Source organism: Xenopus laevis, chromosome 6L (assembly GCF_017654675.1).
Source record: "Xenopus laevis strain J_2021 chromosome 6L, Xenopus_laevis_v10.1, whole genome shotgun sequence".
Classification (NCBI taxonomy): Eukaryota; Metazoa; Chordata; class Amphibia; order Anura; family Pipidae; genus Xenopus; species Xenopus laevis.
This window is the reverse complement of record NC_054381.1, coordinates 62748267-62761673: the sequence shown is the minus strand read 5'-3', so window position 1 is coordinate 62761673 and position 13407 is coordinate 62748267. Positions and strand designations below refer to the sequence as shown.

At 38.2% G+C, this 13407-nt stretch overlaps 1 protein-coding gene and 1 long non-coding RNA gene across 3 annotated transcripts in view; one reads left to right on the top strand and one right to left on the bottom strand.

Moving 5' to 3' along the window:
- The window catches only part of LOC121394635, an 89721-nt gene extending 89311 nt beyond the window's left edge, over positions 1-410 (bottom strand). The window contains exons 1-2 of the long non-coding RNA XR_005961881.1: positions 320-410; positions 97-196 (exon numbers count right to left, since the gene is read on the bottom strand). This is a non-coding gene — a long non-coding RNA (uncharacterized LOC121394635). The remainder of the gene's footprint in view (positions 1-96; positions 197-319) is intronic.
- Positions 411-788: 378 nt separating this feature from the next.
- The window catches only part of adcy1.L (adenylate cyclase 1 (brain) L homeolog), a 108012-nt gene continuing 95393 nt past the window's right edge, over positions 789-13407 (top strand). For both annotated transcript variants that reach the window (XM_018267550.2, XM_041566109.1), the window contains exon 1: positions 789-1803. In XM_018267550.2, coding sequence (XP_018123039.1) covers positions 1210-1803 — 594 coding nt within the window. In that variant the 5' untranslated portion in view covers positions 789-1209. The remainder of the gene's footprint in view (positions 1804-13407) is intronic.

Below are 13407 nucleotides of genomic sequence, written 5' to 3'. Positions count from 1 at the left end.
CAACAACCTGTGAGCAGGTCACTGAAGTGGTTGGGGAAAGCTGGGGAGGTGTGTCATGGATAAGCTGCATACCTTTGGGGGCTATCTGGGACTTACCCCGAGTTGATGGCTCATCCCTGTATTTTTTAGGACATCCTATTGCATGCCTGGGCTGATTTCTTTTCATTGCTGCCTATAGTTCAGATGAAGCTTAGACCTGCAAAACACAGAAGCGAAAGGTTATCCTTCCCCTTCCCTCCCGTCCATACCTTTTAAACTATTTTATCCTCCCCCTTTTACACCTGTCAGTTACAGGGGGACCTGCTGACTGGAGACTCACCTGCCCCCCACCTCCTGGCTGTCTGCAACATCAGCTCCAAGAACAATAGGTTTCATGTGCTTTCAAATAATTACAGCCTTCTTTATCTTCTTCACTGGTGCATGAATCCAGTCAGTGCTCAATGCAGAGCATTGCCTTCCCGAGCACTGTTTCAGGTGCCAGGGAGATGCACCAGGCTCACAGGGCAGCCAATTAGAAAGCATTCTATCCCTGTCTGGGTGCATTTTCCTAGCACATACACAGGAGAGGGGGAGGAGAGAGGAGGGTGTTTGCAAAGCTGACTCAAACGTGGTCATGTTGTCAAATCTGTGTTTTCTACTTGTCAATCTGCTCAGATTGGAGAGACGTGTCTGGCTTCCCAGGCTCCTAATGCGCAGACGCCAGGCAGACAGTGCTCGGTGCAATGCTCTTGCACGTAGGAAGGGAATTACCTTTTCCTTTCTTTCTATTTAGAAGCATTTGACCTCTTTTTTCTCCTCTCCCTCTTTCTTTTCAATATAACCACTATCCCCCTCCTCTTCCCCTTTACCCCAGTGTCCTCCATTGCCTACACAATCGCCATAGTATTTCCCATCACCTGCCTTTTCTTTTCGTTACACTGAAACGTTCGTGATTAGCAATTTATGTAACCCAGGGCATTGCCTGTTGATTGCTGGTCTGGATGTTGTAATCCCCCTGGGTGCCCTTTAATGCCGTTCCATTCTCTTTCATACTCACACACATAGATTGGGATGTAGCTGTTATTATCCATTCCTTATTATAACCTCCTATTATATGTTCTCCATTCTGGCGGCTCCCTGCTGATTTCCTTCAGTACTTCCCTCGTGAGCTTGAATGAACAGAAGGAGAGAGACCCCAGCGTTCCTCTCGGGTGTTTGAATGGCACTGATATGGAGGAAATACCCTTCCAGAAAGTGAAAACAAGGAGAAAGAAGTGCCACTGCTTGTCCGCCCCCCATTTGGATGCCATTGCATGTGAAGACGAATTCGACTGCAAAGAGCTGGAATCCCTCTTCCAAAATTACAACCTGAAGCTGGAGCAAACTTCCACCCTGAAGGCTCTGGCTGTGCTCATCATCATGACAGGCACTTTGGCATTGCTGGAACTCATGTCCAGCCGAAGTGTGACTATCTCCAAGGGCTCCCAGCCAGTACACTGCATAATTTTCCTTTCCCTCTTCATAGTCACCAACGTCAAGTATCTGCAGGTCACTCAGCTCCAACAAATTGTCAAATTAACCCTACTTTTCAGTTTTACTTTTTCCTTCTTATGCTGCCCTTTCTCTTTGGGAGCGTATGGTTTGGAGCCCACTGTTTCATCTGAACAAGGACTGTGGCAACTCATGTTGGTGACCTTTGTGGCTTATGCCCTGCTGCCAGTGAGAACTCTGTTGGCCATCGTTTTTGGTTTCATGGTCTCTGTCTCACACATCATTGTTACAGCCACTTCTATAAGCCCTAAAAAGAAAAAGCTATGGAGAACGGTAAGTGCAATACTACCACAACATTTGTTATTATTCTGCTATAGTAAAAGCTGTGCAAGTGTGTGTGTGTGGGGTAGAGGGGGTGCTGTTGAGGGGGTGGACAGTGTTTGCCCTTTTCAGAAACAGGAGAGTAAAAAAGCTTCATTGTGCCTCAGAGATTTCTCTCTTTTCTGTGAATAGGCAATTGTGGTATATGCAATATTGTGTTAAAGTATCTTGTATCTGAACTGTCCAAGATGCAACTAAAGTACATTACAATTCTCAGCATGCTGGGGTATAGATCAACAACAGCTGAAAAGCAGCAGGTGAGATTAATAATGGGAACCTATCAGGGTGACCCTGACCAGTGCTATTGGTAAACCTAAATTAACTGCTAAATAGAATGCCTGCATATATGAATAGGGCATTGCTGAAAACTAAATTTTTGTGCAATAGATAACACTCTATGTACAGAAGACAGTGGATTATTGACTCTTTCATGGTGTTTTTGGTCCTTTTAATATTGTTTCCTAATTCCACTTCAAATGGCATGGGCTTGATTTTACTGTCTGTTATCATATCATTTATTCAGGGGTATACAGTAATTAGAAATAAAACTTAGTATAAAGCTACTGATATCCAGACTGTTTATGGTATATACCGAAGCACTTGAACACTTGTCAATGTTTAGGAGTGCGTGTATGTTTTTTGACACATTTATGACACATTTAAATCTGCATTTTTAATATAATATAGTGACATTCTAAGACTCTTGTATTATTTTTTGAATATTTTGAATATTTTTTCCTGAATGGAATTGAAACTGGCTGCTTGGCACTAGAGCTAGCACTAGAGTGTCAGAGAATGAATGCAGAATAATGCTTACAAAGAATGTATGACCACAGTCTAACTTATTGCCGGGGCCTGTGACCCTAGAAACCGATAGCATATATACTGTATATATATATATATATATATATATATATATATATATATATATATATATATATATATATATATATATATATATAATACTTTGGAGACAGGAAAACTTTAGCACACTTATACAAACCCATAAAAGTAGGAAATATTGAATTGTTGATTCTCCGTATTTCTTTTTAATCTCCCTCTAATAAGGAGAATTTTTCCCTACAATTATAATAAAAATAACGTGCACGCTATACCATGAAAACTGTTACTTTCGTTTTCAAGTATACTAAATAGTATAGGTAAGGTGACCTATATCTCATATTAGTTTTGTGAAATTACAGGCGTTCTTATGCTTCATAAAGGCCTAAGTATTTATAAAGCTAGAACTTTTAAACTGATTGTGTCCAAAGAAAATGTAAATAGAGAACACAAAAAAATGAAAAGCAATAAATGCTGAAGAATGCTTAGTGTCTTATTTTCCCTTGAGGGACAAGTTCCCTTAATGGAAGCTGTTGTTTAGCAGCGCTGGTGATGATTTTACCATCCTTTTTCTATTCTGACTAATCATGGACAAAGACACATAAACTGCATTACTAGTGTGCGTGTACAATGATGCCATTTAATTACCACAGTTATCCTTAACCCCAAATTGGGTCATGCTCTTTAGGGTAGGTCTCCATGATCTCCGTTTAAGGGGAGTCAAAACTCAGTGTGTGTGTTATTTAGACCAAATTAAATCTACAATGTAAATGTATTAAAAAGTCTACTGTTTTTTAATTAGAAGTCTCTGTACTGTGCAACTTCTATTCCACTGGCAGCAGCTTTGCTCACAGCTCCTGCTGCGAAAAAAGCTCTGTACCAGACATGAAAAAAAAACAAGGATTGTCCTATAGCAGACTTTAAAAATAAAGTACAGGGCTTTGTTTACTGGAGCGTCATTGGTCAGTTGCTGATAAGAGATCTCAGGCAGAGATAAGGAAGTGAAACGCGGAGCAGAGGGAAACAAACCCCCTCCTCAATCAGCTGCAGACTCTGAGGGGAAGAGAGCTCCACTTAGTTATGTTTTAAGCCTATTTTCACTGCTTTACCATATGATTTAATTAGAACAATATCTCTTATAGTGCTGTCCTATCTAAAGGTGGCCATACACGGATAGATCCGCTCGTTTGGCGATGTCGCCAAACGAGCGGATCTCCCTCCGATATGCCCACCTTGAGGTGGGCAATATCGGGCTGATCCGATCGTGGGCCCTAGGGCCCAACGATCGGATCCTAGCGCTCGCAAACGGGCGGTCGGATCGCGGTACCGCATCAACGAACAGATGCGGCCGCGATCCGACGGGATTTTTAACCCCATCCGATCGAGATCTGGCCGACTTTCGGCCAGATCTCGATCGGGGAAGCCCGTCGGGGGCCCCCATACACGGGCCAATAAGCTGCCGACACAGTCTGTCGGCAGCTTTTATCGGTCCGTGTATGGCCACCTAAGAGCTGTATATGAACATGGAGTTAAGAGGTTGACTTTAAATCCCCAATATATTTAGTACCTCTTACATAATTATTAACATTATTACTAAAGAAGGTCTGTAATTGATTTATGGTTAATCCGGGTCCCTGGGGAAAGGCTAAGTAGCACTGCAATGATAGCACAGGTATGCTTAGGACCTGGGGTTTTCCGGATAACAGATCTTTCAGTAATTTGGACCTTGAAACCTTAAAACTGGCCATAGACGCAAAGATACTATAGATTTTTAGACCGTGTGTGGAGTGTCCCAACATTTTTCGTACCATTGGTTGTTCAGTCGATAGAACGGGTTAAAAGATTTATATAAGCTACCAATAAGAAATCTGAATGTATTGCCTGGCAATATCAACAGGAGATTGTCACTACTATTTGTTGGACATGACTTCCTTATGATTTCTGTCTGTCAATTAATGGCATGAGGATTGTGTGATTTGTTCTCTTTACTACTTTATTTTATCCTGAATGGTTAGTTGCAGGCCGGAAGATTGGCACGGAAAAACGTTCATCTGACATAGGCTATAATCTGTATAACTATGGCCAGTTTAAAGGGATCCTGTCATCGGAAAACATGTTTTTTTCAAAACGCATCAGTTAATAGTGCTACTCCAGCAGAATTCTGCACTGAAATCCATTTCTCAAAAGAGCAAACAGATGTTTTTATATTCAATTTTGAAATCTGACATGGGGCTAGACATTTTGTCAATTTCCCAGCTGCCCCATGTCATGTGACTTGTGCCTGCACTTTAGGAGAGAAATGCTTTCTGGCAGGCTGCTGTTTTTCCTTCTCAATGTAACTGAATGTGTCTCAGTGGGACATGGGTTTTTACTATTGAGTGTTCTGTAGATCTACCAGGCAGCTGTTATCTTGTGTTAGGGAGCTGTTATCTGGTTACCTTCCCATTGTTCTTTTGTTTGGCTGCTGGGGGAGGAAAGGGAGGGGTGTGATATCACTCCAATTTGCAGTACAGCAGTAAAGAGTGATTGAAGTTTATCAGAGCACAAGTCAAATGACTTGGGGCAGCTGGGAAATTGACAATATATCTAGCCCCATGTCAGATTTCAAAATTTCAGCACAAAATTCTGCTGGAGCAGCACTATTAACTGATTCATTTTGAAAAAAATGTTTTTTCCCATGACAGTATACCTTTAGGTTTACTAGAAAATCATGTAAACATTAAATAAACTGAGTAGGCTGGGTTTGTTTCCAATAAGGAGTAATTATATCTTAGTTTGGATCAAGTACAAGGTACTATTTTGTTATTACAGGGGAAAAAGGAAATCATTTTTAAAAATTTGGATTATTTGATAATAATGGAGTCTATGGGAGATGGCCTTTCCGTAATTCTAAGCTTTCTGGATAATGGGTTTCTTGATAACGGACCCCATACCTGTATCTTTACCCTTTAATATATCTGTTGCTTAACTGCCACATAGTATGAGTATAGAGAAGTACATGCAGTTTAGCTAACCTGCTAAGAATTGTTTTATACCATAATGACAATAATCATACTAATTTAATGATGGCTTAAAGGAATTGTTCAGTATAAAAATAAAAACTGTATAAACAGATAGGCTGTGCTAAATATAAAAATGTTTCTAATACAGTTAGTTAGCCAAAAATGTAATGTACAAAGGCTGGAGTGACTGGATGTCTAACATAATAGCCAGAACACTACTTCCTGCTTTTCAGCTCTTTTGGATTCCACTGATTGGTTACCAGGCAGTAACCAATCAGTGACTAGAGGTTGGGTCATAACCATTTGCTTTTGAATCTGAGCTGAATGCTAAGGATCAGTTGCAAACTCACTGAGCAGTTATGTCCCATGTGCCCCCCCCCATTCAAATTGCTGACTAACTCAGAGTTAGAGAGTTGAAAAACAGAAAATAGTGTTCTGTTATGTTTTCTGTTCACTCCAGCCTTTATACATTACATTTTTGGCTAACTAACTATATTAGAAACATTTTTTATTTTGCACAGCCTACAGTATTTACAGTATTTATCCAGTTTTTATTTTTACACTGCATTGTTCCTTTAACTGCATGCATAACATAAAACACAGGTGGGGCTGCATTGTATGATGTCAAATGAAGGGGAATTCAGTTTTTTTTATAAGACCTGCAAAAAATAGTTGAATGTTTTTTTTTACTTTTTACATGAAAAGTAAATGACTTTTTGCAAATAATGAACATAATTAGTCCTTACAAGTATCTTCTGCTGTTTCATATCTCATACAGTCTTTTATGCCAGAATGTAATTCATACCGCTATTCAACAGCTTTTTTTTTTTTATAAATAAAGGAATCATGTATCTTTTTTATGAACATTGGATATAGGTTTTGACTTTTACAGTGAGGTATGAACTATGAAGGCATGGTTAATTGTGTGGTCATATTCCTTTTTGTTTTTTGAGTCTTTAAGAAAAACTGTATATCAAAATATGATAAATGTGTTAATAGACATTTTAATACATTTACATTAAGCAGGAAAACTATTTAAACACTGCAGGGCACATTTACTAAGCTCGAGTGAAGGATTAGAATGAAAAAAACGTCAAATTTCGAAGTTTTTTTTGGCTACTTCGAACATCGAATTGGCTACTTCGACCTTCGACGACGACTTAGAATTGAACGATTTGAACTAAAAACCGTTCCACTATTCGACCATTCGATAGTCGAAGTACTGTCTCTTTAAAAAAAACTTCGACTACCTACTTCGCCACCTAAAACCTACCGAGCACCAATGTTAGCCTATGGGGACTTTCCCCATAAGCTTTCTAAGTAATTTCTGATTGAAGAAAAATCAAAGGATTTTTCCTTCGATCGTTCGATTGAAGTAAATGCGGTAAATCCATCGACTATTCAAAGTCGAAGGATTTTACTTTGATGGTCGAATATCGAGGGTTAATTAACCCTCAATATTCGACCCATAGTAAATGTGCCCCTGCATGTCATAGAGCAGCCCTTTTTTGTATGTTCAAAGATACAATAGTTAGGCAGCAGATACAGTATAAGGATTTGAAAATACATGTTCTTGATAGAAAGAACAAGATAGAAATTAGAGAGAAATTGACAAAATGTTTTAATTTTATATCTAGTTGCACATCTCTGCACTCTTTCCAACTCATTAATATGCTTCTCAAGGACTTGGCCCAAGAACTGTACTGCATATACTGTAAGTGGTGTAACTACAAGCGCCCCCCTTTCACCACAAAAAAATCTTCGGAAGGGACTGGCATACAGTGCAACCCCTACACCACCCACCAGCTCACAAATGTATATATATTATATAAATATATATATATATATATATATATATATATATATATATATATATATATATATATATAAATATACACAAACACAGGGGGTCATATTCATTTATTTAGGCCAAGTTTTCTGGGTAAACGCAGTAAAGCTAAATCCTCATATTAATGTAATTTCTTTGATGGTATTATTTATTTTGAGGTCTACATACATCATATAAGGGCAAATGTACTAACATATGCAAAACAAAAACCAAAATGGAGAATAAAACCTTTTTCTGTCAATTTGAACATAAAACTAATAATAAACATAAAGGTGAATATAAAACTTCTGAATGCTTAGAAAACCTTAATTTTAATGCTACATAATGTAGATATGACCACAGAGTTCCATATGTTAATCATATTAGTAAGTTAAGACATTGTAAATGTTTTATGATCCTTATGACCTTTAGGCAAATCGCATTAGAGGTTATTCACAACCACAAACGCAATTATGGTTGTGCAAAAATGGACTCAGTTGTTGACGCCATTCATTAACGATACTTGTGCTTAAACATGCATGTACCAAGTAAATCCCCATATAGGAGCAAATTTACTAAAGGGCGAAGTGGCTAACGATTCGCCAGTGTGATGTTATTTCGTTACTTTGTCAATTTACTAACGGGCGCTGGTGTAAATTCGCTAGCAAAGTGGACCTCTAGCGCTACTTCGCACCCTTACGCCAGGCGAAGTTGTGCTATGGCGAAGGGACGTAACTATGCTAATTCACTAACTTGCGCATTTTACTGACCGTTACCTCTTGCGCCAGACTCCCAAAAAACGCTGGCATCTTTTACTTTTTTAAGGGTGATAGGCTGAAAAAGATCGTAGATTTTTTTGGGGGTACCCTCCTTCCCCCCTACATTTCCTAACATATGGCACCTAAACTATACAGTGGGCACATGTATAGGGCAAAAGAACAACTCTATTTTATTTTATGAAGCTTTTCCAGGCTTGTGTAGTGTAATGTATTTGCTGCTACATATACGTCCATTGTACTTTAACTTGGTGCCGTATGCAAATTAGGCACCGCTATTGTAACTTCACTTTGCTTGACGAATTAACGCTAGCGCAATTTTGCTACCTTTCGCCTCCCTGAACACAACTTCGGATTTTAGTGAATTAGCGGTGCCCTGGCGAAACTTCGCCTGGCTGGCGAAGTGCGGCGAGGTGCAGCGAAGCCAACGCTGGCGCAACTTCGAGAGTAAGTTAATTTGCCCCATAGTGTGTGCAAGTGCTCTTGATGCAGGGATACCCTTACCCCTGGCAGTAATTCTAGACATGATTTTGATGCCGAACAATTGAAATAAAACAAATCTGCATCTGATTTGTCAAACAACACAGCTGTGCATTTTGACATTTGTTTCAGACACAACATGGCAAATTACATCCAAAATTACACTTTGCACACAATAATTGTGTTCCTAAACGAGCACTGTTGTCTCACTGTATATTGTGCATAAAAAGCTAAATTTAAACTCTGCAGGACTGAGAAAGGCCTTTTCTCAAGCATATTAAAAATGTATGTTTTTAAAGGATACTTTGTGAACAAGCTGAATGCAAGAGAGAGCACGGAAAACAGTATTAAAATATATACATCATACATCCGGTACAAACGGTATGAATAAATACCATCTCCTGTCACAGATATGAAGAGATGCCATATATTACATGGATTCTTATACAATATAGAAATGGCCAAAGTAGAGTTTACTGCTATATATGATAATAGCGAAATGTAAAGTACCCCTACTGTAAATTTTAATGATATTAGAAATAAGTAAGCAAGGTGTTCTATAACTATGCACAGATAACAGCTTTTCAAGGTGACTTCTTATATCCTAATTTAAAGGGGCGGGGAGGGGTGAATAATCTGATAATACACTTTAGCTGAAGTATGAAGAGGAGGCATATCAGATATGACAGCTGGCACCCTGAGATAAGCTGTCAGTAACATTTACAGAGTGTGCATACGCTTTCTTTGCTTGATCATAGACACACATTTTGTGATAATAATATGAAAGTTATAATGAGGTCTTTCTATCATTAATCAAAATGGAAAAAGTACTGCTGCCATTTTGATAAGTGCATGTATTTTAAATTATAGTTGATATATTGCATAGTTAGTTTCAACTGTTTTTTCTGGTGTATGCTTCTTTTAAAAATTCGACTGTTCAAATCTATAATTGATTGTTATATATAGGCTTGGCACCCAGTCAGTATTTCACCAACTAAAGCCAGAGCAGGTAATACAAATTTATTGGAAATTAATATGCCAGTAAATTTGTAATCTCTTGTCTGCCTGCCCCAAATCGTGCTCCCACCATAACTCACCAACTGACCTAATCGTCCCTGTCCTGACCCACTCTTATTTTAATTCATTTCCCATTATGCCATTACCAGTAAATGCTACCCGTTGATGCTGTCTGTGACGTGACCTGCAGTAAACTTTGATACTTTTATTACATAAACCAAAATTCTATAGTAAAGTACAGGTATGGGACCTGTTATCCAGAATGCTCGGGACCTGGGGTTTTCCGGATAATGGATCTTTCCGTAATTTGGGTCTTCATGTCTTAAGTCTACTAGAAATTAATTTAAACATTAAATAAACCCAATAGGCTGGTTTTGCTTCTAATAAGGATTGATTATATCTTAGTTGGGATCAAGTAGAAGCTACTGTTTTATTATTACGGAGAAAAAGGAAATCATTTTTAAAAATTTGGATTATTTGGAGAAAATGGAATCTATGGGAGACAGCCATTCCGTAATTCGGAGCTTTCTGGATATTGGGTTTCCAGATAAGGGATCCTATACCTGTACATGCAGATTGCTTCTGAGTTGCTTGTAGGTGGTTACTGTTATAGGGGAAGTAGCAGACACGGAGGTTGCACATATAATTTTTAGCCCCAATTAGTCTAACATCATTCATTGTGGTTCAATGTTTAATCCTTTATTTATCTGGTTTATTAGATTGATCAAAAAGGAAAAATCTCTGCTTGCAGTTTAGGGGGTTAAGTTAATTTATTTGGAAGAAAACATCAATAAACCCCTTGCTGCATTGATGTATGTAGATTGAACTGGTTTTCCAGGCAACTGTGCTTGGAATATTTGAACTCATTACTAAAACAACCAGCAGCATATAGATTTCTATGGTTTCTTTAAAGGATTTGGATTTCTTAGAATAGGATTGCCAGATTATCCCAAACCTCAAAACCTTAAAAGCACATGCTATACAGCAGTTAGTAATTATTTAATTAATGTGGACACCATATGGTCCCCAAACAGCCCCATCCCTTCAAAATCCCTTAGCTAAATTTTTCAGGAAAATGTGTACCTAAGGTTTTCCGGATCCTCTGTAATTTGGATCTTCATTCCTTAAATCTATTACAAAATCATGTAAACATTAAATAAGCCCAATAGGCTGGTTTAGCTTCCAATAAGGATTAATTATAGCAAGTAGATCAAGTAAAACGTACTGTTTTATTATTAAAGAGAAAAGGGAAATCATTTTTTTTTTTTAAATTTGGATTATTTGGATGAAATGGAGTCTATGGGAAACGGCATTTCTGTAATTCAGAGATTTCTGGATAACAGGTTTCTGGATAACGGATCCCATAAGGTACTATCCTATTAAACAGCTGTTTAATGACAAATTGTAATTTTTTTAATTGTTTTTTTCCCACAGTGCCCCCAGTGGGAATTTCACTACAACCAAACTGCCTTCATTGTATTACAACACAGTATCTGAATACCTTATGCATTTTATTGAAGGCCTTCAAGAAGTAGACAACAATGTACTAGTTTATCACTAGTTTATCAAGCAATACACATCAGCCACCCAGCATATTCACCACTACAGTAGTACCTCCAGGTTTCTCTAGTAACTCAAATTGATCGAGTTTTGGGTGAAAAAAAGCTTGAATTGCTCAAATTGTTTGAGTTCTGCCTCTCAACCTTAATGAATCTGCTTCATTGAGTTCAGCATTTTGTCCCAATATAAAACCTGCCTAACTACTAGTTAAAAAACCCAACTAAAGCCTCTCCAATTTGCCTCAGAGAGGGGAAATAGTCCTTCCTGACTCCAAAATAACGGACTAGTCCCTGGATCAACTATTTACTAAAAGCTATTTTCAATATATTTTTTCATTTGCTAAAAAGCCATCCATTTTTTCTCTCTTGTTTTTTTGTTCTAAATTCTGTAATGGTATTGCTCACTTGTACTGAGAGTTGAATGTTTACATTTAACAACATTTAATAAACTATAAATAATAAAGAGACATCCGACGCAATGTTCCCTCTAATTCCTTATCGGCTGTGTGTGCAAAAAAATTATTTTGTGCGCACAATTTTAACTTGTGTGCGCAGTTTTTAAAAACTGTGTGCTCAGGTCAGAATGGATACAAAATTTGGGGTTTTACCACAACAATCTTTGTGCGCACCACAATTTGTTGTGTGAGCTAGCCTCGAAACTTGTGTGCTCTCGCATGATCGCACACACCTTAGAGGGAACATTGATCCAACCCCTTCTTGATCTAAAGTATCTGCCAGTACGACTGATTCAGGGGGAGAATTCCACAATTTCAGCACCCGCACTGTAAAAAAAACTAAAAACAAATTTTTACCATAAACTTAAATGTTTGTGATTTATTAAGGCTCATAAAACTTGAATGTAAAAATCATCAAATAGCTGGGGAGTTCATGGAAAAGTTGTCCTAGGCAAAAGTTAAGCAATTTTTTCAATTGGAGTTTTTCAAAGTCTTTTGAATTTTGTGTTTTGTCTAACTTAGAGTTATTTTTCTTATTCGTCAAGCTTTTAAATAAATAGGTGCACATTATTTGGTGAGTTTCCAAGTTTTTTTAATAAAAAAAAAAAAATCACAGATTTGAATTTCAAAGGGGTTGTTCACTTTTAGTATGAGAGCGATATTCTGAGACAATTTGCAAAGCTGGAAAGAGTGGGAAGAAGACGTCAAATCATTTAAAAACTATAAAAAAAGAAATAATAAAGACCAATTGGAAAGTGGCTTAGAATTGGCCACTCTATAACAAACAAAAAGTCAAATTAAAGGTGAACCACCCCTTTAATAAATATGCCTCACCATTTACTTTTAGCTCACATTGTCATCAACCACACTAATCTCTCTGCGTGTACACTAATGAGTATCATTTGTATACTGGGTCCCCATAGGCCTCTTAATATGCACTACATTGTTTAAACAGTGGCCACACAGCCCTCAATAAAGGTCAACACATCACACTCCTTTGTTGTCAGTGTATAACATAGTCTACACAGCAGCGCACAGTTCTCAGTATATGTGAAAATGTATTACAGTACACTGCTCCATGCCAATAAGAGCCTTAGGCTAGGGGCCACATGGGCCTAAATTAGCCTACTGAAGTTTGCAGGCTGATTTCAGCCCCTACCACGGGCAGTAACCTCCTTCTTCTTTCGCAGAATCATTGTGTCGGCTCCAGCACAAACAAACTCATCAGTTCTAGTCTCGGAATGCAAAGTCTTGCGTTCCTTCCTCAAAATCTGGCAAGTGTGTTCACTCCGAAACCGACAGAATGGTTTTGGACGTGAACAGAAGTGGGAATAGGAAGCTACTGCTCGAGGTAGGGGCTGAAATCGGCCTGCAGATTTCAGAAGGCTGATTTCGACCCCCTGTGGCACAAGCCTTAATAAAGTACTATTTATTGTATATGAAAACGGTGTTCTTCTGCAGTCAAAACACCAATCATTGTGTAGAAGGGAATCTTGTCAGTGGCAACTTTTTTGTTCTGTGTGGCACCAATCAGAGGGTTAAACACTGTAGTGATGAGTGCGAAGTAGTTTCGGCTCTATAAAATTGTAGCACGTCAAA